The sequence below is a fragment of the Coptis chinensis genome, chromosome 1 (genome assembly GCF_015680905.1).
Source record: "Coptis chinensis isolate HL-2020 chromosome 1, ASM1568090v1, whole genome shotgun sequence".
In the NCBI taxonomy this organism is placed as follows: Eukaryota; Viridiplantae; Streptophyta; class Magnoliopsida; order Ranunculales; family Ranunculaceae; genus Coptis; species Coptis chinensis.
Window position 1 is genome coordinate 45,860,605 of NC_141456.1, and position 25,564 is coordinate 45,886,168.

A 25,564-nucleotide genomic window follows, 5' to 3' on the forward strand; every position below is an offset into this window, starting at 1 on the left:
ATTTTGTCAACATCAAGGGCTCCACATCATTTACTGTTCACACACACACACACACACACATATATATATTTTTGGTGTCACATTGGTGGGCTCTATATGTTTTCAATACATTTTTTTTTAACATTAGTGGGCCCTACGTGGCTTGGCCACGTGCAAGAGGCTAGTCTCTATATATTTGATTGTGTTTTTTATGTAATTTTCAAAATTGTCTAATTGAATAAGTAGGTGGAGCTGTCAACTAGAGGAAATGACATGTTCATTGGTGCTGTCCTGAAATCGTTGGAAATTGAAGATTTAGTTTATTGGGAGGGAACGAGTCGGCCCCGCTATCTTGCACGATCCTTGATTAAGAACACAAACATCCCGACTATTGATTCAACTCCATCACCTGGTGATGCTAGAAATCGCAGTAGTAGCGGGACCGAAGTAGCTCAATCTGATGGAGAGGATAAATTTTTTGAGGCATCGGAGAATCTTAATGATTTTGTTGACTGTCAAGTCCAGCTGTCAGGAAATATATCAGAGTACTTAAGCGCTGAAAGGAGCTTTTCTTCTGGAAAAATTCCCATGAACCCGCCCAGCTTTAGTCGTATTAGTGGTTTACTTCCTGATTCTGAGCCTCAGCGGGGGAATGAAAATTTCAAATCTGACACCTTGGATAGTTTTGTGAAAGCTCAGATTGTTATTTATGACCAGATGTCTCCTCTATATAATAACATAGATAAACAGGTTTCTTCTCCTCACTAGTGCTTACTTTCATTAGCTGTTTTATTGAGTTGTTACTTCAATTAAAATGTTTAATGGTACTTTGCAGGTTACGGTAACCTTGGCCACACTATCATTTTTTTGTCACCGACCAACAATTATTGCGATTCTGGAATTTGTGAATGCTATTAACATTGAGGATGAGAGCTGCAGCACTTCAACTGATAATTCCTCAACATCCATGGTACAACTTGATGAAAAGAGTGGTTCACCTGATGAAGAGTGTTCTTCTACAATTCAAGAGCCCATTGTTAAAGGTTTGCTAGGAAAAGGGAAATCCAGAGTCGTTTTCTACTTACGATTAAATATGGCCCGTGCACAGGTTATATTGATGAATGAAAATGGTACTCAGCTTGCTACTCTGTCACAAGATAATTTACTTACGGATATCAAGGTATGCTGGCCTGCCTATTTTCAATAACTTCTTGGTTTATTGCTCATCTTTTGTAAAGTTATTTAATCTCTTTTGTGTTCCCCAGGTCTTCCCTTCTTCGTTTAGTATAAAGGCCACTTTGGGGAATTTGAGAGTAAGTGACGACAGTCTCCCTTGTAGCCATTCATATTTCTGGGTTTGTGACATGAGAACTTCTGGGGGCAGTTCATTTGTTGAGGTAAGCTGTTTCCTTAGTTTTATACAGCTCCTGAAATTATGCATTCTGAAATACCGAGTGTGTAGGGTTGTTTTGAATGACTAAAAATAGTTAAATGTTGACATTCTTAGTCTATACTGGTATTCCTTATCTTATAATTAATGTTGTTATTGCTGTTATTATTACTACTATCATTCTTATTACTACAATTGTCAATAATATTTTTTTGGTTGGCGTGCCTGTTTTTAATTAGATCAGTACCTCGGTAATGCTGGTGGGGTTCGAATCCCAGACCTCTGGTTTCATCACCCAAAGGTTTTACTAACTAAGCTAGCTGACACCTGCGATTATTATAAGTATTATTAATATTATTAATATTCCCTTAACTCCTTGTCCACTCTTCTGAACTTTAGAAGTTATTAGGCAGTCACTATTAGCAGAATGATATTCTAAGTTGATAGGGTTTAACTGCAATTGGAGAGTGTTCGAGAACAAGGAAACGGAAAGGCACAATATTTTGGTGGATATTATGTTGCTATCGTATGATTGGTCGAGGAACGTCGCCATCTTTAGGAGTTGAGGTTTCCTGATTTTATTTGTAATTGGGATACTCTAGTTTTATGATTTATGTGTTTTGGAATCATGTGGGGTTCTAGTAGAAAATCTGAGTTCCTTGGTAAGTAGAGCTTTCTTGTTTGTAATAGTATTAGGGGAATGAAATATAACTTTTTCGGATCAAGAAGAAAAAAAGAAAGCAGAAGGAGATTCTGGCAGAAATTGCTTCAGTAGCGGTCTTGGTCAAGAAAAAAAGGATAAAGCAGAAGGAGATTCCGACAGAAATTGCATCCGTAATGGTCTTTGCCCTCCTGTTGTAGAATCCGACACTCCCTTTAAGCAGGAAAATCCAATCTGTCACAAGAATCAATGTTCTGAAGATGTATCTAATTCTCATATAAGCACCGACTTTGGCCTGAATGCTGAAAATTAAAATTCAAAAGATTAAGAATGTGTGTAATTGGGATGGGATTGTGAGATGAGTAGGTCTTTGTAATTTGGGGAACGTGGGGTGCTTGTGTGAAGTTGAGCAGTTCATCCTTACTTAGACCGGATAAACTTGTAATAGTTACTGTATTATCTGTATAAAGTGAATTTTACTGATATTAAAAAGCAAAGGATTTGCTCGTAGCTTCTGGACCGTCAGTGATCTATCCACATCAGTGAAAATGCTGGGTAGAACACACTTGTATGGCTGTAGAGAACAGATTAGGTTTTTCTCAGAGAAACAAAACGGAATGATTATGAAAGCACTCTGGAAATACTCTACTTGGCTTATTCACGACGTTGACAACCTTTCATCCATTCGAGGTTAAACATGACTTGTGTTCTGCAAATTCTCTGCTGCCACATCGTCACCCTTTTCACCAATGGCCTCTTCAGACTGATCATCTGTACCCTCTTCCCTCTTCTGGTGTTTTCTGCTCTCATGAACCTCTCTCCTTGTTTCATGGCCAACAACCTAGCAGTGCAGTGCTTGGCCCAGGCAGGAAAGACTAATACAGAGACATCCTCTTTGTTCCCATCCTTTTTAATTCCCAACTTTATGTTTGTTCCAGAAACATTTCAGGGCATTTCTCAAGAACCACTTGCCTTCATAGTTGTTTTGTGAGCTCCAAAATCAAGACCTGGGCACATGTGAATGTTTGATAAGTTGAAACACTGGAATATCAGCACAGCACTTTTGGATTAACCGAGTGATCAGATCTCACTGGAAGCTCTGGAAATCCTGTTGGGTTCAATATACTCTTGTTAGTGGCTGCTGTGTTTTTTCCCTGCACCTTACATCTCGTGGACAGAAAATCCGCCAATCTTTCCATTCCTTACCGCCAGTATCCAGAACTACAATCACATGAATTTTCCTACTTGAAGTGAACTCATTCTGAAAGCTCAACCTGTTCATATTCTTTCCAGAAATGTTCTGCATGACTGATCTGTTTCCATTGCCTTCGAACTTGAAAATCAGGCTGCGTAACAGGATAATGGGAGTGTCAGACAGATTGTTCATGGTTGAAAGGAGTCTTCTGCGATTATGCGAACGGAATTCAAGTGTTTAGGCGCTTTAAATTCTTACATGTGTCATTGGGATACCATTGTTGATGGATCGATATTATAGTTGGAGACTGGGTTGGTTAGCTACCTTGCCGCGTTGTTAGGGATTTTTTTCTTTCTTTATTTGTTTTTTTATTATAGTTTTTAGGGGTGTCTTAAATTTTTGTCTCCGCTATGGGATGCTTTGTTATGTTTTTCACTTCAGTGAAAATCTTATTGAGTTATTTTTTCCGAAAAAAGAAAGAAAGAGCTATGCTCAGAAATTCAAGCACTCATCCCGACTTGCTGGCAAGTTAGGCCAATAAAATGTTACTCGCGCAACCGATCTTAATATGTTCTTGTCTTGTTTCTGCGAGCATTAGTTGTACCATTTTATGTTGTTGTCATGACTTGCTCTACATCTAAGCAGTAATATTTTGACATTCATGTAATAATTTAAGAGAATTTTTAATGATTATGCAGCTGGAGTTCACTTCATACAGTGTTGTCGATGATGACTATAAAGGTTATGACTATAGCCTTTTCGGACAACTATCTGAAGTCAGAATTATATATTTGAATCGCTTTATTCAAGAGGTAAACATCATGGTGATTAATAGTCGTTTTCAATTGCATTCACATCTCTCATGTTTTGTCTTATGATTTCCAGATTGTTAGTTATTTTATGGGCCTTGTTCCAAAGGACACGAAGGGTGTGGTAAAACTGAAGGATCAAGTAACCAACTCGGAGAAGTGGTTTAGCACGACTGAAATTGATGGATCACCTGCTTTAAAGTTGGATCTTTCACTTAGGAAGCCAATAATAGTGATGCCTCGGAGAACAGACAGTCATGAGTAAGTATATATCGTCATGTGTTCCTTAATTGATTTTACACTGCTTTATGCATGAAATTATATGACTTCCTTGGTTAAACCACTTGTTTATGCCCATTGCAGTTTTTTGGAGCTTGATGTGGTTCATATAACTGTACAAAACACCTTCAGGTGGTTTTGTGGTGATAGAAATGAGATGGGTGCTGTCCATGTGGAAATAATTACAATCCAGGTATATTGCATAAGACGAGGATAACATGGAAATCTTGTTAAGACATTATGACACTACATGATCTAATTCTACTCGGAGCCTTCTTAAAATATCTATCTCGTGGAACAATTTTCGTCATCTGTGTTACAATAATGTACGTTACCTATGATGTTTCTTATCCTGCAGGTTGAAGACATTAACTTAACTGTTGGTGCTGGAATGGGGCCAGGTCAAAGTATTATTCAAGATGTAAAAGGGCTTTCTTTTGTTATTCGTAGGTCACTTAGGGATTTGTTGCATCAAATCCCGACTACTGAAGCTGTTATCAAGGTAAGTTACGGATAAAAAACAGCTTTCTGTTTATGTTTACAGGTTTTTTGGTTTATATTATTTATGTGATTTTGATCTTTAATCTCCAGATAGAAGTTCTTAAAGCTGCTTTATCTAACAAAGAGTACCAGATAATTACAGAATGTGCACTATCAAATATCTCTGAGACTCCAAACAGTGTACCTCCTTTATGCCAAAATAGTGCAGACTGTTCCGATGATCTGGAGCTTCTGGAGCCTTCAATTCCTTTGCCCTCAGATGTTGAACGTGAATCCCTCAATGAAAAAGCATGGACTAGTATGATTCTTTCTGTTGCACTTGATTTGGTTGAGTTGTCGTTGCATTCGGGTGATACAAGAGATGCTTCTCTAGCTACTGTTCAGGTACTCAATTTTGATCTTGATTTCATTCCATCTCCAAGCGTATTGGATTTAAGTTTTTGTTTTTTTTTTGGAATTTCTGATTGTTTCCATGAATACTTTTTGTTAAGTATAAGCATGCTAAGGACATAACACATACTATTAGTCCTACCTACTCAATGTGGGACTAAAACCCTATATTGTAGCACACTCATACTTGTACTTTTTAACACTCCCCCTCAAGCCGAAATATACACAATTTATATTTAAGGCTTGCAATTACAATGACGAGCCCCAACAAAATACATAGATACCAGTGAAATTGTATTTTTGTTAGTGGAGAAGAAGCTTGGAGAGGAAAGAGAGTAAAAAGATATGTCAGTTTTCCTACAGGACGGAAAAAAGCTTCAACTACGAAAAAGAGGGCTTGCAAAACGAAAATACATTTTCCGAAACACTCGTTCCTCGTTAGAGGCTCAGGCCAGTAGGCCATTAGAGGAGGAAGAAACCAATATAGATAAGGACAAAAATTAGAAACCAATATAGATGAGGACAAAAATTCTTCGCCAAAATCTGGCCGCCGGTGACCGGAAACGTGAAACCCTGGGTCTGGGATACCAACTAAAAATCTAGAATTGTATTGGTTACAGCAAAAGCGAATGGTTACATTGGACTCACTCTTCTTAAGTAAGGACATAACACACACTATTAGTCTTACCTACTCAATGTGGGATAAAACCCTACTGTATTGCGCTATACTTCTCAACTCTTATGTTGTTTCTGTAAGCTTTGAGTTTCTTCTAAGTTTGTAGAATTCATTTACAGTTTACTCACCTGTTTTCTACTAGATATACACGGGCCTTTGGCCAAGCCCGTGGTATAGCATCCATGACTTTAGTCATTTATTATAGGCAAATTTTTGAAAATTACAACAAAAATATTAAGGTTAAATGGGTTTGTAAAAAGGCAGACCTTAAACTTGTTTTTTGCTAGATCTTTTTTGGTTTTTCGAAGTTTTTGTTTCTTTAATCTCATTTATTGGTCTGTTACATTACTTTTTGTTTCTCATTTATATTATATTTATATATATACTAAGGTAAATGCAATTTATGTCACAATATGTTTTTCTCGTAATTGTTAGATTGAATGGATATCTGGCATTCTTTGCAGGCAACTGGTGCTTGGCTTCTGTACAAGTCTAATACAGTAGGAGAAGGCTTTCTCTCAGCAACTCTCAAAGGTTTTTCTGTGATTGATGATCGTGAGGGAACTCAACAGGAACACAGGCTAGCAATTGGGAAATCCGAGAGTCTTGGTTACAATGCTCTTATCCCAGCTCATGGTGATTCTGACAAAAACAGCGTTTTGTCGGATAGTAATGTGATAAAACAAGACAATGTTAAACTAGTTCCCACAATGCTTATTCTTGATGCCAAGTTGAACAAGTCATCTACTTCTGTATTTTTATGTGTCCAAAGGCCTCAGTTGCTTGTTGCACTTGATTTCTTATTGGCTGTTGTGGAGTTTTTTGTTCCAACAGTTCGCAGCATGTTATCAAATGAAGAAGATGAAAACCCCTTACATATGGCTGGTGCTATCATTCTAGAATATCCAATTTACAATCAGCCTTCTAAAGAATTCTCACTCTCACCCGAGAGACCTTTGATTATAGATGATGAAAGATTCGGTCATTATATTTATGATGGGAGAGATGGCATTTTGCATTTACAGGATAGAGAGAACATTGATCTCTGTAGCCCTAGCACTGAGGCCATTATCTTTGTGGGAAATGGAAAGAGGTTGCAATTCAAAAATGTTCATATAAAGGTATTCCTGTACAGAGGGCTTGGTCTAGTCATCTATTTTTTTTAGTTCTTTTCAAGTATTAAATAAGGGTTGCCTTCCTGAAGTATGTTGGGAATCAAACTGTTTTATGCTAAATTACATTGACATGGACCAAATGCAACACGGATAATATTTAAAATATGGAGTGTCCATGTAACATAGGTTTTATGTAATTGGGCTGCAAAACTATTATATTTATGTTAATGAAACGATTCATCATGCAGAATGGGAAGTATTTGGATTCATCTATTTATCTTGGAACCAACAGCAGTTATTCAGCTTCAGAAGTTGATAAGGTGTTCTTGGAAAATGGGAATGAAGGTATTCCCCAGCATCCTTCAGAGGAAGGGGTCAATGGTATAGCGGTTCAAAATGTTGCGGCTGACCGATCCACTGAATTCATCCTTGAATTTCAGGTTAAGTGTGTGTGACCTCTCTCTCTCACTCTCTCTCTCTCTCACACACAGACACACACATTGAGTTTATCTGGTTTCAGGGTGCACTCTGCAATTCACTTCTTGTTTGCACTATTCTATCTGTTGGTAGATTAGTTTTTTTTTTAGTAGTTTATTTTAAAAATACATACTCCTTAATGTCATTATCCATCATTTCCTTCACAGGCTATCGGTCCAGAACTCACATTTTACAATACTTCAAAAGATGTTAGAGAATCGTTGATGCTTTCAGATAAACTTTTGCATGCAGAGTTGGATGTGCTTTGCAGGTCAATATCTGTGGAACTCTGTTTTCCTCTTTTTTGGTTTTATTGTAATTTCAGTTTAGGATGCGATTGTTGTGCCAATGTGATGTTTCATAGAGGCGTCATTGCTGTAAACGGTTAAAACTTATCCCCACAGAACTTAAGCCACTTGGCATCCCAGTTGCAATCCCCCTCAATGCCTTGAAAGTTGAAACCAACAAATTGGGGAGCTAAAAATACCTGTCTCAAATGATCCAGTGTTTAAATAGCCTTGTACAACCGCTTCCTTTGCCAATTGAAGCTCCACACATGTCCTCCCTGATGCGAATCATCTTGGACTCTTGAACTTCTGGTTTCCTCATGCTTCTTTTGGAATCTTGTGCCTTGGGATTCATTTTCTGACCAAGATATGCGAACAAGATAGATGTATGTTCATTGCTTATCAGGCTCTTTCGGGCTGCACGGTCATGTATGTCGCACAGACCCCCTGGTGGACGTGCCTGTGACGATTGGTATCGGATATATTAAGTCAAGCTTTTGGGCAAGATTCTTTCCGCACCCTAATGACTCCTGATCCGAGTACGACCCCGTGATCACATTTGGTGCTCCTTGATGCTGTTCAGGGAGACTCTCTATGCGGTGTGTGTGGCTCAGAGACCTACGTTAACCAGTATTTTGGTTCCTAGCAAATATGGGATTGGTGGGGCCAGCAAAATACTGGTTAATGTAGGTCTACGAGGCAAACAAATCCCAAGCATCAAGGAACACCTAATACCGACTTACTTCGGTCTAGTAAGGGATTATGGGGTCGTACCCGGATCAGGATTCGTTGATGTGCAGAAAGTGTAGTGCCATTGGCTTGATTTGATAGCTCTGCTACCAAACTTCACAGGCACGCCCTGAAGCATATGCAAGAGGGGTCCATGCTGCGTACATGATCGTGCAGCCTGACCAGTACAAGCATGATAAGAAATACTGCTTGAACAACCTCACAGAATATGTCCTTCTAGTTACTTTGTATGAGGTGATGTATAGCAATAAATGAAAATTATGGCTGATATATATTTCTGGTATTGACAGGCTTGTTTTGAAAGGTGAAGATATTGAAGTGTGCGCAGATGCACTTGGATTAAGAATGGAGAGCAACGGGGTCACAATTATAGAGCCTTTTGATACTTCTATAAAATTTGCAATTGCATCTGGGAAGACAAATATACACTTCGTTGTTTCAGATGTATTTATGAATTTCTCCTTCAGCATTCTGAGGCTGTTTTTAGCAGTAGAAGAAGATATTTTGGCATTTCTGAGGATGACATCAAAGAAAATGACTGTGGTCTGTTCTCAATTTGACAAAGTTGGAACAATACAGGGTAAAATTATTTGAGAATCTGTTTACCCAGTTTTCTATGTTGATAATAGATAAGAAAATCTTTTCCCTTCAGATAACGTTTACACCCTGACTATCTATTGGGTGTGCAGATCGCCACAATGACCAAACTTACACCTTCTGGAGACCACGTGCACCTCCTGGTTTTGCTATTCTTGGAGATTATTTAACACCAACGTCAGTAATTTCTAGGAATAATCTTGTTTAGTCTACACTTAGTTTAAGAGTTTCACCACAGTAATGTTATTCCTTGCTTCACATGATAGGAGTAAGCCACCTACAAAAGGAGTTCTTGCTGTAAATACCAATTTTGTACGAATCAAGAGACCTTTATCTTTCAAGCTAATTTGGCCATCACTATCATCCAAGGCTACTTCTGACTTCGAAGATACTGATGACATCATCCAAGACTCAGCACAGCCAGATGACAGCAAACTTGAAAGAAGCTGTTCGGTTTGGTTCCCTGAAGCTCCTCCTGGTTTTATTGCACTGGGATGTGTGGTCTCGATAGGAAGAACTGAACCACCTTCTTCTGCTGCTTTGTGTATTTCAGCGTCTTCAGTTTCTCGTTGTGCTCTGAGAGACTGTATTACAATAAGTTTAGCTGAACGGTACATGTTGACTTTCGGCCTTTCTTTTTCTCTTTCTTTGGTTGTTTCTATTGTAAGATACCACATCCTACTTTTTCTTGTCTCTGTTACTTAAATTCATGAAATATCTGCTTACCGAAAAAATAAATAAGAATTTATGTTATTTCCTAAGTTACATTGACACGGACACTTGTGTGTCCGTATCTGACTTGGATACGAAGTGTCTGACACATCGAAATATCAGAAGTTGAGGTATGTCACATACAAGATGTGTCCGTGTGTATCTGAAACGGACACGGGGATTCGTATCCGATACGGATGGTGTGTCCCTGTAACATAGGTTATTTTAGTTAGTGTCACAAAAGAACTATGGGACACTCAAATAGACATGGTGCAACACTAGTGTCGTCATGTCATTAATGTCTGATTGATTTTCATCAGTTTGCTCTTTAGCGACCACCAGAAACAATATATGTTTATATTGTCACAATATATATACACACTGCGGATCTTGTTTTTACATATTTGTTTTTCTGCTGGTGTTTTCTTGATTTTTTTTTTTTTTTTTTTTCTGCTGGGGCTTTCTTGATTTTCTGTAGTATATTGTGCTTTACTATAGAAACATAATATTAGAGTACTCGGAATGATGATCATTGAGTGTGTTGAATTTTGGCATGGTCAATGGATTCTACACAACCTTTACTGTGCTGCTTGTACACTAGGCTATTACGATGACCAGTTGACCATGTTAGCTGTCCATTTATGTGCTATTATTGTGTTCTTCCACAGCTCAGTTGTGCTCTTTTGCTTTTCCTTTTCAGGTACCCACCTACCCTAGCATTTTGGCGTGTTGATAATTCAGTGGGGTCCTTCTTGCCTGCAGATCCTGTTAATATGGATTTGATAGGTAGAGCATCTGAGCTGCGTCAGGTAAAATTTGGGTGCTTCGATGGCTCTTCTAAAGCATCTAAAAGTTCAGACATCCAAGATTTTTCTCTCAGCCAGGATGGCAACGACCGAAATCTGCATTCAGAAAGGTCTTCACTAGTTAATTCAACACGACACTTTGAAGCTATAGCTAGTTTTAGACTGGTCTGGTGGAATCAAGGTTCAAGCTCTAGGAAAAAATTATCAATATGGCATCCAATTGTCACAACAGGGAAGGTTTATCTCGGTGATATTGCTGTTCAAGGGTGTGTACTACTATATATAGTTTTCTTTGGTTTTACTTTTTGAACTTTGCGTTGATATTTATTTTTGATTTTTGGAATACAGGTACGAGCCTCCAAACGTATCCATTGTTCTTCATGATACCGGGGATGAAGTTCTTTATAAAGCCCCTATTGGTTTTAAGCCTGTTGGTCAGATTAAGAAACAGAGGGGAATGGATAGTATATCTTTCTGGTTGCCTCAATCCCCTCCAGGATTTGTTTCCTTGGGATGTGTTGCTTGCAAGGGTGCACCAAACCAAGAGGAGGAGCTAAGGTCATTAAGATGCATACGGTCTGATATGGTAACCGCGGATCAGTTTTCAGAGGAGAGTATATGGGATACATCAGATGTGAAGTCTATAATCAAACCATTTAGCATATGGACAACTGGGAATGAAGTGGGTACGTTTGTTGTCCGCACGGGTTACAAAAGGCCTCCCAAAAGATTTGCTCTAAGGCTTGCTGATCCAAATGTATATGGGGCGGATAATACAGTCATCGATGCAGAAGTTGGAACAATCTCTGCTGCTCTTTTTGATGATTATGGAGGCTTGGTGAGGACTTCAATACAAATCTCTCTCCCCACTGCCCTACCCTTCTTTGATTCCCACATTATTCAGGATACTTTCAAAGCATCTGTCAATAACTCTTTGTGCATACAGAAATGCACAATGCACAAGAAAACTTAATATCTGAATTATATTAGGATTGAGTGGGGTGATGAATAGAATATCACCTTATGCCTTCGAAGAAATGACTGTAGAATCTAATTAGTCCAATGTTTAAAAATAAAGTGCAAAGAGTAACCTGTTGATGAATGATGATCACAACAATCTGTTCATCCAGAACTTTTTGTGTGTGTTTGTCTATTCTGACTGTTCATAAGAAGTCAGTGGGATGATTTTACTGGTTAGTCGCACAAGTTTTTTTTTTTAGATAATTGTCATAAGAGATATTTAGTGAGACCAATTAGGGGTTGAGTCCTGAAAAGGTTCACAGTTTCTGCAGACTAGATATCTACTCAAGTGCATGATACATCGTAAATATGTTTGAGTCATGTCTCTTACTAGTCTTCTGTTATTTGGCAGATGGTTCCTTTGTTTAACATTTCATTAAGTATGATTGGGTTCAGTTTGAATGGAAGGCCAGACTACTTAAGTTCGACTGTGAGCTTCTCCTTGGCTGCTAGGTCATATAATGATAAGTACGATTCTTGGGAGCCTCTTGTTGAGCCGGTGGATAGCTTCTTGAGGTGATATTTCTCCTTTGTACCTATACTTAAATGACTTGGAGCTTTAACCTTTTATGTCAGTTGTTGATTCACTTGATTCAACTGTTGGTTCACTTGTCAGTTGTGTATTTGTGTTGTATAATCAGCATTTGCTTTCCTTCTTTATTTTGTTGTTGCTGCATTCCCCCCCCCCCCCCTCTTTTAGTCTCTTACCCATATTCAGGACAGGTACCAATATGATGTCAATGCACCTGGTGCTACTTCGCAGATACGTGTGGCCTGTATGGGGGATCTGAATTTGAATGTTTCGGTATCTAATGCAAACATGATTTTTCAAGCGTATGGAAGTTGGAATAATCTTAGTCATATCCAGGAATCAAGTATTAAAAAAGTAAGTTATGCCAGTCCTTTCTCTGTCAAGCTGTACGGAATCTTTTGTAGGATGCTTTATCTAGTCTAGCTATCACTATAATTGTACTTAGCTACAGTATTAACTTCAAACTATTTTCGATGACAGGAAGCAGTTCTAGCAACTCTTGATGGGAGATCTATCATTGACATCAATCACCGGAGAAATTACTACATCATTCCACAAAACAAACTTGGTCACGATTTATTCATACGAGCTACTGAAATGCGGGGACTCGTGAACATTGTTAGGATGCCATCTAGTGATATGAAGCCACTTAAGGTTCCAGTACCAGAAAATATGTTGAATTCACACTTGAAAGGAAAAATTGGTAGGAAACTTAGGACGATGGTGACTGTTATCATTGCAGATGGACAGGTAAATTAGCTTTGTTTGAATGGCAGAAATAATTCGATTTCATTGAAACAATTATTTTATTTTTCTTATATGGTCCCTTTTTTTCAAAAGCATGATTATAGAACGTTGATTTTTTTTAATATAGTATGTTTTCCACCTAGCATCAAACCTGTAATAGCCTCTTCTTGTAGAAAGACTAGACAATTAATAGAATACATCTATGGGATTCTTGTTCTTTCCGTTTGGAGATTTTGGTTAGGTAGTTGGTGCAGTGACCACATAGTGACTCGAGAACCCTAAGCGCCGCCTGGGCAGCACCTTTGACCCGTCAACCTACAGTTTGACCTCAAAAACCATTTAAAACCCTATGTTCTACACTGTTCTACACGGTTAAAGTAAGTCAATAGCATATGCCACATCGTTTCTTGCAGTTTCTAAAAACTTATGAATATATTCTTTAAGTAATAAAGTATACTTCATAAACATTTAGAAATTATTAAATTACACAGGGATAATTCATCCACACTTGCATAGCTTTCACGTTACATTACGAAAGTTGATGAAAAAAAAAAGTTGAACTTGGAGTAGTGAAGTGAGGAATCTAAAAAAGAAAGAAAGAGGAGGATTTAGAGTACAAAACTTACCTGCTGTGTGGTGGAGACTGGAGACGTGAATACTGGAGTGGAGTGAGGAATATGATTGGTTTTAGAAGAAAAGGACATTCATTTCTTCCTCAAAACCGCTGGACTCTGACTGGGCATTTTCTTTTCTTATGTATCCTGGGCATTTTTGGGGCTGCCCTGTTTTCTTCATACTCTTAATGCTTTTTACCGCTTTTAAAATGCCCTGCCTAACAAAAGGCGGAAGCCTGGGCGGCGCCACTGCTGATGGGCAGCCTTTCAGCTCGGCGAAGCGTTCTTGTTAAAAACCCGCCCAAGCGGCGCCTTTGACAGCACAGCCTATGAGCTCTACTACGATAGGATATTTTGTCTAGTCTGATCGTGGAGGTTTCGTGATTCAGCACTTTTAGCAACTCATAATTGCATATTGCTTATTGGATATATGGTTTAGCAGTGTATTATATTTTCTCTCCCTTTTTTTGTTGAGAAGGTTTAATCCAGTTTTTTTCCATGAGTTATACTGCTGTCCAGATTGAGTATGCAAAATGGGAGTGCGCTTTATTCCATTTGCTATATTTTTTGCAATGCAGTTTCCTTGTGTTGAAGGTTTGTCCACTCACCAGTATATGGTGGCGATCCGTCTTTTTCCTAACCAATCTACACCTAGTACTTCAACATTGAAGCAACAAAGTGCACGAACATGTGGAATATGCTCAAACCCATCCTTATCCGCTGGCCTTGAATTGGTGAATTGGAGTGAAACATTTTTCTTCAAAGTTGATAACCTGGTATGGAGAAACCTGACATGTATGTTTTTATTAATACGTTTGTCTTGATCCCTAAAAAATAGTCTAGAGATTACATCGAGGAAAAGATATGATTTTATTAGTTATTTTATTTATCCTTTTATTTGATTCTGTTTAATCATAAAGAATGAACTTCTTTCCTGATTGCTTGCATATATGCTTTCAAGTATTTTAGATGAACAACATAGCGTGGGGATAATAGTTGCATTAGAACTTAGAAGAATAAGTGCTTGGAAAATGATGTTTAAAGAGCTCTGACTGCTTCATGATGATCTGTTTCTTTTAAACATATCTTTGTTAAACCTATTCTTTACTTGTGACTTGTGAGGTATATATAGATGTATACAATTCAACTTGAATTAACATGTGCATAATATGACAATAATACAAGTCAATTATGGCACAACAGCTCATGGCTCTACTCTCTTACACTTTCAGTAATTTATATAGTTGGTTTACAATTAATGAAGAGTCAATAACCATTGTTTTTACTACAAGCAGAGCGATTTTCGGTCATGTGAACCAAATTATGCCTGTGATCCAATCCAGCTGGCTTGAAATGTTAAAACGTGTTTACTGGACTTGTCCCGAAGCAAAGACATTTCTATCCACTTATCAGTTCAGTTGAAATTTATCCCAGCTGAAATAAATTGAATATTTACCTTTTCGAAACGCTCATACAGGATCAGAGAAACACTCCCCCCCCCCCTGTAGCATCGGTTCAGGTTGTGATTTTCCCAGCTGAAATAAATTGAATATTTACCTTTTCGAAACGCTCATACAGGATCAGAGAAATACTCTCCCTCCCCCCTATTTGTAGCATCAGTAAAGGGGTATTCTTCTTCAACTAAAAGAAAACAAATGGAAGTCCCTATGGTGTTTTGGGTTGGGTTGGAGCCCGTTATATGAACTCCACCTTATATGAACTCCACCACCTAAAATAGATTTATAAGATGAATTGAGGGCTGATTTGTGGTGAAGATAGTTTTCTCATAATGGAGAATCTTCCTACAAAAAATCAGCCCAAACAAAAATGTTTAACATTATCAAAAATTGTTTTGAAATTTGAAAAATCTGGACCGTTGGATAATTTTATAACATTGTAAGCAAATTTTGATACGTCTAGACATCTTCAAATGTGCTGAATTTTTCTAAGGATGATCTATATTGTGGGGAGAACATCTCCACCAAAAATCAGCTTCTAATTCATTGTTTTTCATGGAGTTTTTTTGGAGTTCGTATAAGTGGAGTTCATATAACGGGCAGGGAATACGAATACTGTAAATTCTGTTTCCTCAGAAAAAAGGAAAGAAAAGAGTTTGAACTTTGAAGGTATTGTTCCTTGTGTTGGAACATTAGTGGAACACTATGGATTTGGAATAGTGGAACACATAAATTAGGCAGACCCTTTATATTATCCATATAAATTGCCAGAGAATATATTTCTACTGGAAAGAATCTTCTTTATTGAATGGTATTGGAATTGTGTCAGCATAGTCGAGTGACTTTTCTGTCCATATTGTTCGGAGAGATTACTAATTCTACTGTGTGAACTATGAACAGGCTTATACTTCGCAGACTTTGAGTTCATGGTGATCTTATGCTTTTAGTTTCCATTTAGCTTCTATTGATTTTTCACTTATACTCCTGCAGGATAATTACATGGTGGAAATGATAGTAAAAGACATGGGAAAAGGTACTCATTTGTTTGATATTTAGGTGTTTGTGTGTGTCCCTCTTTCTTGAACTATTACGGTTTGCAGGTGAGAATGTTGGATTCTACTCTGTGCCCCTAAAGAACATTGGAATCAACATCAGTGATAGATCAACTCCCTATGATTTAATACATGATCTGGGTTGGATAGAGCTAGCTTCAGGAACACCTGCGGTGAATTACTTCTCCATATTATTCACATTTCTTTGTTCTATCTACACCAAGAACCAAGGATTGCTTCTGTCTGTCCTCTGGATTATTGTATAGTAAATCTTCATAGTGGAGATTCTTCTGTTGGTTAATAAATTGTCTGCTGTGCAGAGTATGCCTCAAGGAGATGTTTATGAGAATTTTAATGGGAAAATCAGATGTGCCATTCTCTTTTCAGCCACATCTGAAGTTGAAGATGATAAGCAAAGCTTGAACAACGGAAGGAAACCTGGACTTCTTCAAATTAGTCCTACCAGGGAAGGGCCTTGGACTAGTGTGAGACTAAACTATGCTGCTCCTGCAGCGTGTTGGCGACTCGGTGATGCTGTTGTTGCCAGTGAATTAATTGTTGAGGATGGTAAAAGATATGTTAATATACGTTCCCTGGTGTCTGTTAGCAACCACACAGAATTTGTTCTCGATCTGTGTCTCAGTTCCAAAGATTCTTCTGAAACTCAACAGTCTGTGGATAATTGCAGCAAGCAAGAAGAAGAAGAAAATTCTGAAAGATTTGAAACCGATGAGTTCTTTGAAACTGAAAGATATGACCCAGAAATAGGTTGGGTTGGTTGTTCCACTCGTCCAAACAAAATTGACCCTGAAGGTGGAAGCTCCTATGAGGTGAGTGCTTATTATTTATGGTGTACCAGTTTACCATATTGCAGGTGCTCAGCACCACACTGTATAATGGGCCTCATAATTGTACAACCCAGTATCCGTTTGAGTGCCATCGTGTCTGTTAATCTCAGTATGGCCTAGGACCTACGTTTCTGTGGTCTAATCTGTTTTTTATATTTTTAGTCACTTAAAACTGTCATTCTTGTACAAAGTTTTTGAACAGAACATCGCAATATTTTGAAACGTACGCATCCAAGGGTCATTCGGTGAACCACCCAAAAAAAAAGAAAAAGAAAAACGTAGGAAAGAAAAGAGGAGGTTTTCAAGGATGGTCATTGTTTTTTGCAATCCATAGCGTATACCATATAATACATAATTGATTCATATTAAAAGGAGGCTTTTTGGCTTCTCTTGAGCAGGACATGGGCGATTCGTTATCGATTTCTCTCCTCATATATATTTTTATCCTTTTCGCAGGATATTCTTAGAGCTGATTTGCCATCAGGGTGGCAGTGGGTTGATGATTGGCATGTCGATAATGCATCAGTAAGTACGGAAGATGGCTGGGTCTATGCCCCTGACCCTGGCCATCTAAAGTGGCCCGAGACGTACAATCATTTAAAATTTGTCAATTATGCCAGGGAAAGGAGAATGATCAGGAGGAGAAAACGTATGACAGGCAGTCTTAGGCAGAAAATATCAGTTGGGTTATTGAAGCCTGGAGATACTGTTCCACTTCCTCTTTCATGCTTGAGAACTCCACACATATTACAGTTTAGGCCATGGAACGCCAGTAACAGAAATGAATATGCTTGGAGTTCAGTTGCAGAGAGGGACAACCAGCTTGACATTTCTAGTAAACCTGAAGAGGTTTCCGAAATATGTGTAACATCACTCTCAGAAGCAGAAGTACTCTTGCACTGCTCGTGCAACGAAATAAGGGGAAATTCTTCATCCAACGGAAACACCCAGGGAACATGGTTTTGTTTGACTATTCAAGCTACAGATATTGGAAAGGATATTCATTCAGATCCAATCCAGGATTGGAATCTTGTGGTGAAATCTCCTTTATCACTTATTAATTTCCTTCCTCTTTCCGCTGAATTTTCTGTTCTTCAGAAACAAGCTAGTGGTCAGTTTGTTTCCTGCTCTCAAGGAGTATTTCATCCAGGAAAAACTGTAAAGATCTTCAATGCTGACTTAAGACAAGAACTATACTTTTCACTCCTTCCACAAGGAGGATGGCTTCCAATACATGTATGAGATTTGATACCAGCAATTTTAGATTCCTAAACTTTTCTAGTATGTTTCTCCTGATATTTAAAAAAAATCCCTACTGGTTCTCCGCTTTATCCTTTTCAGGAATCTGTTCTTTTATCGGATCCTAGCGGCAGGGTCACTTCAAAAACTATAAGTTTGAGAAGTACTTTTTCTGAAAGGTTTGAATTTGATTATTTTCATTTTTCTGATAATTCTGGAAGGTAGATAAAGATTTAAAAAATGATTGAGTCTCTTACTAGTTTATAGTTTATTGTGATGCAAAGAAATATGTTTCACTCTAATACTGGGATTCCCCACTATTGTATTATGCAGGATAGTTCAGGTAGTTCTCGAACAAAACCATGACAAAGAGCAGCAGAGAGTGGCAAAGGTTGTTAGGATCTATGCTCCTTACTGGTTCGCTAGTGAGAGATGTCCTCAGCTGACTTTTAGGCTTGTGGAAATAGCAAAAATGAAAAAACGAACTTTTCCTCTCTCCTTTCCTTCAAAGCAGAGCAATGAAGTGATTCTTGAGGAAATCACAGATGAGGAACTACTCCAAGGGTATACCATCAGTTCTGCATTGCACTTCAAATGCTTGGGTCTCTCGGTGTCTTTAAGTCAATTAGGCAAGGGTAATTTTGGACCTGTAAAAGATCTTTCATCTCTTGGTGACATGGTAAGGTTCATTCTAGAAATTATAGATATCGCGCCATCTCCTTTTCTCTTTAAGGAAGAAAATGCATTTTAAAATAGCTTCTTCTTAGGATGGGTCAATTGATCTCTATGCATATGATGATGATGGAAAGTGCATACATCTCTTTATTTCTTCAAAACCATGCCCCTACTCCATGCCTACAAAGGTAGTTCTCCTTGCTATTAAACATTTTGTTGGTTCTCTACTTCCAAATTCAAGAACAAAATATATTGGGACCTCCAGGTGATGTTCTAAACTTATCCTTCCCTTTAGGTGATTTGTGTTCGACCATTCATGACATTTACCAACAGAATTGGTCAAGACATTTTCATCAAGTTGAGCAGCGAAGATGAGCCCAAGGTTCTGCGTGTCTCTGACTCGAGAGTTTCATTTGTATATCGTGAAACGGGATCTCCAGAGAAGCTTCAGGTAAAAAGACTTTGCAATACACTCTTTTTTGTTTTTACTTCTCAATGAATGAATTGCTTATTCCAGCAAAAATAGATTGCTACTGTTCTTGATAATGATAATGATAGCATTAACAATAACAATAATAACTATTAAGAGTATTAATAGTAGCAATAACAATATAAATAGTAATGGTGAAATTTAAAGTAATAATAATTTTTAGTTAATAATGGTTACTCATTGTAGGTATTATCATTGTCATCATCATAACTATTAGTATTGCTATGAGTATTTGGGTTGTGGTAATTATTTCTGCTGCTGCTGTGGTGGTGGTCATTGTTGTTGTGGAAATCTCAATTATGACTTTCTGCTACTTGTGTACGGAAAATTCACATCAGTTAAGTGGATTAGCTGCAATTCACATCTCATATGAAGAGAAGCTACATAATCTTTTATCATTTTTATTTTTTTTTGCTTCCTGGAAATCTCAATTGTCATTTTCTTCTAGTTGTATACGGAAAATTTATGTACATAAGTGGATTAGCTGCAAGTGACATCTCATATGAAGAGAAACTACAGAATCACACTGAACTCTCTCAAGTAATGGACTTTGGAGTTCCCTCGGTGATAGATGAGTTTCCTATTTCAAAATATAATAGAAAGACTATGCTCCTATTAAGAATTCAGGACCCAGCAGTTAATTAACAAGGTACTCCAAAGTTTTGTGGAGTTTGGAGTTTGTCCTTTTTGGAAACAACAACAACGACAATCTACTATTATTTGGGGCAGGTTGATGCTTGGGTTACCGTGGATTGTACTTGGTTAGGGGGTAGCTTTATGTGGCGTAAGGGGACTTGGTCTACGGTGTTAGCTGCTTGCAAATGTCCTTAGTGTTGACGTAATAGAAACTTTGAATACATCAGTAATACATCTTTTACGTATCAAAGTAAAATACTATAGTATAACACAATGCAATGATGTATCGATGACCAAAGTTAAGTTGAGTATCAGTTACATGCTAAGTACCATGGACACTTCATATTCTTATAAAAATCAGTGTTGGACACAGACACACGGTCACATTGTGCATAGGATTTTCAGCTAGGACTTCTTCTATACTCTAAAAGACTACGAAAACAATCATTTAACATAGTTACAACTTCATGATATGTCGCTTTCATAGTTACTTATTTGTGAGAAGGTGCTTTGTAAGGTCTTGTGCCCAAGAACTAGTTATGTACCTAAGGGTAGTAATATTTTTCTTTTAAATCAGCTGTGTCCCTGTGTCCTGCTTATATAGGTTTATATAGGTCGCTTTGTCGGACATTCACAAAATATTTTTAAAACATATATAAAACCATGGAGGAACACAAAACCTGTGTCCTAAACTCCTAATGCAATTACATGGTACACAAAACCATTGAGGAACACAAAACGAAACCTGAAATCCCAAAATACAACATTAAGTTAACAATAGGATAAACATATATGTTTGATCCTATCCAATTACACTTACAATTGTGAACTGATGTGAAACTTAACTTCTAGGCTTCTTCAGAGTTTCTATATAAGCAGCTAATTACACAGAAATATTTTTGAATGTGTGATCGATGTGTGTAGGTCCGATTGGGTGATACAGATTGGTGTATTCCTTTTGAAATTATGAAAGAGGATACCTTTTTTGTGGTTTTGAGGAAGCAGAATGGAGCTAGGAGATTCCTGAAGACGGAGATCCGAGGCTACGAGGAGGGATCAAGATTTCTAGTTGTATTTCGTTTAGGGTCTGAAGATGGTCCTGTCAGGTATGTCCTTATTATATATTATTGCTCTGGAAGATCATTATTGTACTAATATTGTTTAGCAGAAAGTTTTTATAAGTAATTATTGGATGTGTGATACGTTGACCCCTTTTACTGTTAATTGTGTATGGCAACCTAATGCAATTTATCGCTTTTAACATCTACCATTCTACCCTCAGTTTCATGGGATAGAATCCTCAAGAAATTGCAAAGTATATCTTTTTGATAAAGGATTAAGGAGTTCTTATGATTATATACTAGAATGGATCCCATGGTTGAGAACCATCGCCTTTTTAACTTCATAGTATGATGGGACGCCATTATTTTGAAAATTCATATTAGTTAGTTCTTGTTGCATGGGCAGCCACAATTTGAGGCGAGTCCCAATTCGTTCCATGTCAACACGGATGCGGACACAGAGAGAGAGAGAGAGAGATGCATCGATTTATGTATGCACATGTTTAGTTGGATTATCTACTTCTCTACGGCTGGTGGTCCTTCAACTCCACATGGTTACCAATTATCTAACGACCATATTGGTAGTTTGTTAATCTACTTGCCCCTTATTTGCACGTCTCTTTGAATACTGCCCTCCATGGCCTCTATGGCACTCTGTTCATCTTCTGTGCTAATTTATGTTGAAAATTTTATCTGTAATTATCTTCTTTTTTTCTTTGTTTTTCTCGTTTTTTTATTTGTAAATTTAGTTAAATCGATAAACAGTACTGCTGTACCGTAGTACGCGAATACCCAACAGCAAAGAAAATTAAGAGCACCCGACCAACAGGACAAACCAGCTCCTTGGAGCAACTCAGATTGACATGGTGTCAAAAAATTAGCTGTTCCCCAGAATTATCTTTCCTAAGGTGTGAGGTCTGTACCGGTGTTAAATTCCACCACCTATACCTGTCCCTATACAATTTCTATGCATAGCCTTCTTTAGCTTCTTGCTAGTGGGGTAAGGGTCTATGGCTTTGGCCTATATTATTGTATGCATTTCTATGGCATCAATAAATCTTACTATACAAAACACAGAGTCTGTGCTCCTAATGTATTTATGAAGAATGCTGTCCACCACAAGAAACTATCAAGAAAATGGACATAACTGATTGTATGCCTGATCAGCTCAAATTGGATGGTGCCAATTAAGTTATGAAAGTGCCCTTTCAGCCAATAGGTTCTTACATGGTTTCAAAATATCTTCATCATGTGCTCATAATTGACTATTTTTTTTTCCTGGTTTGGGTGCATATTTACATACAAATCAAAGAATGTTTGTATGTTTCACTTTTTTTGAATAATTTTATCTATATGACAGCTGACCATTTGGAGTTTGGTTTGACAGATTTGAGAATAGAACAGTTAACAAAAGAATCAGCATTAGACAATCTGGATTAGGTGATGATGCCTGGATCCAGTTAGAGCCTCTTTCTACCACAAATTTCTCGTGGGAGGATCCTTATGGTCAAAAAATGATTGATACAAAAGTTCAAAGTGGAAGCATTACTGTTGTTCACCAATTTAACTTAACAAGGATGGAGAAATCTTCTTCAGAGGAAAGTGCACTAGAAGTAAAGTTTCACGTTGTAGAAATTGGGGACTTAATAATTGCTAGGTTCACTGAAGATGTACCATCACAATCAGGTTCTCTGGAAGGAAGTTTACCAGTATACTGCAGCACTTCATGTATGCCAAGCAAGATGCAGAATGATACTGCACCTTCAGAGTTTATTATCGAATTAGGAGTTGTTGGTATTTCTGTGATAAACCACAGACCAAGAGAGCTCTCATACATATACTTGGAAAGGGTCTTTGTTTCATATTCAACTGGCTACAATGGAGGTACCACTAGCAGGTGACTACCTTGATATATTTTAAGTGTGTTTCGTTTCGTTTTTTTTATTATTATTATTTTCTCTAATCTTGCTTCTGGCACATGAAAGGTGATGTAATTGCAATGGGGGCATCTTTTTCATTTTTTCTATTTTTTTCTATTATTTTTTTTCTTTCTTTCTTTTAAGCAGATAATCGAATTTTGAAACCATGAACTACTTTGTTGTGTTCTGTGGGTAATTTCTTTACGTTTTTATTGTAGTATATTGGGGAATGGGGGATGCTTTTTTAAAAAAAAATCCTTAATCAGTAAAAGATAATTCAGATCCAAATAAAAAAATAGTATGATCCAAATGGCTAGGTTTACCTAGTAGGAGCTAAGATTCTACAACCTAACTGACATCTTCCACCACAATAACAAGCTTTATACAGCACTTTACCCGAATCACAAATAAAATTATTGAGTCTCAACTCTTTAAAAGCGTGGGACCACTTGACTAGTCAAACATTATGTTCTTGAACAATGCCCAGCTTTCAACAAGCCTTGGGTGCCGCTGGAGGATATCAAGGGAAGCGTAAGGGAGATAATTCATTATCCATGTCCTCCCACCTAGGGCAGCATGTATAGCAGATGACGTTCTCAAAGCATTTTTATGAGAGCTTCGGGTCGGGGGTGCTGCCCCCAAACCCACAATGGGCCATCTGCACACAACGAACCTAATTCACCCCTCGGGAGATGTCCTCCTAGAACTATCACGGAGGCCTCTCCCCAACCTCAGTGTCATGTCAGAAAGAAATAGTGCATCCTAATAGAAGATTGTACCTGCAAAATCATATCATGCATTCTTTATTTCATTACTATTGAAGATGGGCATCCAACTTAAAACCAATTGGTGATAAGTGGAGAGGTCCCAAGACTCAAGTATTTTTATGCGTGGCTTAACATATCCCATGTGGGACTAAACAGCTTAACATTTACTAAGAGTAATGGCAGAAGGCCCTGGGGGCGCACGTTCACTACACTACCTTCTCCGAACTTGTCCACAATGACCTTAGTGATCCCTTTCTCCACAGCAGCTTGGATTAGTGCTTCATTTGTATAGACTGGGTAGTTGCATCTAAGTCCCCTTCCTCTTTTGACGGACAAAGTTTATCATACCTCAACCATGGAATTCTCTCTCCACCTTTGCTTATAAAGCTTCTAACCATCGTTGCTCTTTGTTGCTTTAGTTTTAGGAAAAAATGAAAGAAAAAAAGTTGGAATTCGATTGATAGTGGCTCTGTGCAAAGTATCCCCCACCCTCCTTCCTCCTCCTCTCCCCCTCCCTGAGTAGAAGTTATTTCTTCTACCCCGCCAATGTACGAGATTTACTCACACCCTTGCTCACTAGCAAAACTCGTGATTATGTTTCATTCCCCCACTGCGTACTCTTTGGATTTTGGACTTTCAGTAAAAACTGTTCTCAATTTGGATACCACCAACTTGAATTTTAAAACAAGACTTTTGAAAACTTTGACATTAGCTAAAGATGCCCAAACAAAGAACATATATTATCAGCAATTTTTTTTTTTTTTTTTTTTTTTATTTTTATTGGTAAGTCTGTTTTTAAACGAGATCAGTAACTCATTGGTGCGGCGGGGGTTCGAACCCTAGACCTCTGGTATCATCACCCAGAGGTTTTACCAACTTTGCTAGATATCGGCAAATTGCAAGTGGGATATTGCTAAAGCATTTTTTTCGGGATGATTTTGTTGTTTTGGATCTCTAATAAAATAATAATGAAACCAATGTCTATTTGAGAGACAGAGAGAGTAACACCCAAGTCATTTGTCCAACTGAAAAACGCTATCGTACCAGTCTAGTGGATGTTTGCTTTTTCGTTTTCCTTTTTGGTTGTTTTGAAGTACATAACTTAAGAGGGAAAAGAAGCGCATCGGTAGCATGCAACTCTTAAATGAGCTGATGCCTTCTGTATGGTAAATTCATCTATTGAGGTGGTATAGATGACAATTTATTTGTGAGTTGTTTATCAGCATTTGTCAAGTGAAACAGATTTATATTTTATTTCAGTGTGGGGTTTATTAGATATCCTATCTGCTTGTGCTAGAAAGAAGCACTTCCCTTTGTCACTAGAAATTTTCCCGCATGGATTGTAGGAGCTGCTTGGTCCATTTTGTTTCCATTTCTGCACTTCTATTCTTTCATCGAGTTAACCATGTTTCCATGCTATTGCTATTCACAGGTTCAAGCTAATCTTGGGTTATTTACAAGTAGATAACCAGATCCCATTAACGTTGCTCCCTGTGCTGCTGGCACCTGAACAGACAAGTGATATACATCATCCCGTTTTCAAAATGACTATAACAATGAGTAATGAGAATATCGATGGTACCCAGGTCTACCCATATGTATATATACGGGTAATGCTTCGTTTTGTATAGTTTGTTCATCTTATCTTCTTTATATCTTAGACATGACAGCTTTTACTTTATACTGTCTGTGCTTAACCCATCTTCATTAGGTAACTGATAAAGTCTGGAGGCTTAGTATCCATGAGCCAATTATTTGGGCAGTGGTAGATTTCTACAAGAATCTTCGGTTGGATCGAATCCCTAAAAGCGATACTGCCGCACAAGTCGATCCAGAGATACGAGTAGAGTATGTGTCTCCCTTATTTTAAAATTTATCCTGTTG

General features: G+C 37.8%; 1 protein-coding gene across 2 annotated transcripts in view; it reads left to right on the forward strand.

The window, feature by feature from the left end:
• LOC147524260 (pleckstrin homology (PH) domain-containing protein) overlaps window positions 1-25,564 on the forward strand; it is a 54,874-nt gene that overhangs the window by 19,130 nt on the left and 10,180 nt on the right. For both annotated transcript variants that reach the window (XM_086602529.1, XM_086602540.1), the window contains 32 exons: window positions 226-729; window positions 815-1,159; window positions 1,245-1,376; window positions 3,924-4,037; window positions 4,111-4,295; window positions 4,398-4,506; window positions 4,672-4,815; window positions 4,905-5,198; window positions 6,345-7,001; window positions 7,244-7,435; window positions 7,640-7,743; window positions 8,800-9,089; window positions 9,199-9,283; window positions 9,373-9,717; window positions 10,518-10,889; window positions 10,972-11,461; window positions 11,996-12,159; window positions 12,367-12,529; window positions 12,656-12,925; window positions 14,115-14,312; window positions 15,984-16,026; window positions 16,094-16,218; window positions 16,366-16,875; window positions 17,350-18,129; window positions 18,235-18,311; window positions 18,466-18,811; window positions 18,900-18,995; window positions 19,103-19,258; window positions 20,858-21,039; window positions 22,382-22,891; window positions 25,113-25,290; window positions 25,392-25,528. In XM_086602529.1, coding sequence (XP_086458655.1) covers window positions 226-729; window positions 815-1,159; window positions 1,245-1,376; window positions 3,924-4,037; window positions 4,111-4,295; window positions 4,398-4,506; window positions 4,672-4,815; window positions 4,905-5,198; window positions 6,345-7,001; window positions 7,244-7,435; window positions 7,640-7,743; window positions 8,800-9,089; window positions 9,199-9,283; window positions 9,373-9,717; window positions 10,518-10,889; window positions 10,972-11,461; window positions 11,996-12,159; window positions 12,367-12,529; window positions 12,656-12,925; window positions 14,115-14,312; window positions 15,984-16,026; window positions 16,094-16,218; window positions 16,366-16,875; window positions 17,350-18,129; window positions 18,235-18,311; window positions 18,466-18,811; window positions 18,900-18,995; window positions 19,103-19,258; window positions 20,858-21,039; window positions 22,382-22,891; window positions 25,113-25,290; window positions 25,392-25,528 — 8,297 coding nt within the window. The remainder of the gene's footprint in view (window positions 1-225; window positions 730-814; window positions 1,160-1,244; window positions 1,377-3,923; window positions 4,038-4,110; window positions 4,296-4,397; window positions 4,507-4,671; window positions 4,816-4,904; window positions 5,199-6,344; window positions 7,002-7,243; window positions 7,436-7,639; window positions 7,744-8,799; window positions 9,090-9,198; window positions 9,284-9,372; window positions 9,718-10,517; window positions 10,890-10,971; window positions 11,462-11,995; window positions 12,160-12,366; window positions 12,530-12,655; window positions 12,926-14,114; window positions 14,313-15,983; window positions 16,027-16,093; window positions 16,219-16,365; window positions 16,876-17,349; window positions 18,130-18,234; window positions 18,312-18,465; window positions 18,812-18,899; window positions 18,996-19,102; window positions 19,259-20,857; window positions 21,040-22,381; window positions 22,892-25,112; window positions 25,291-25,391; window positions 25,529-25,564) is intronic.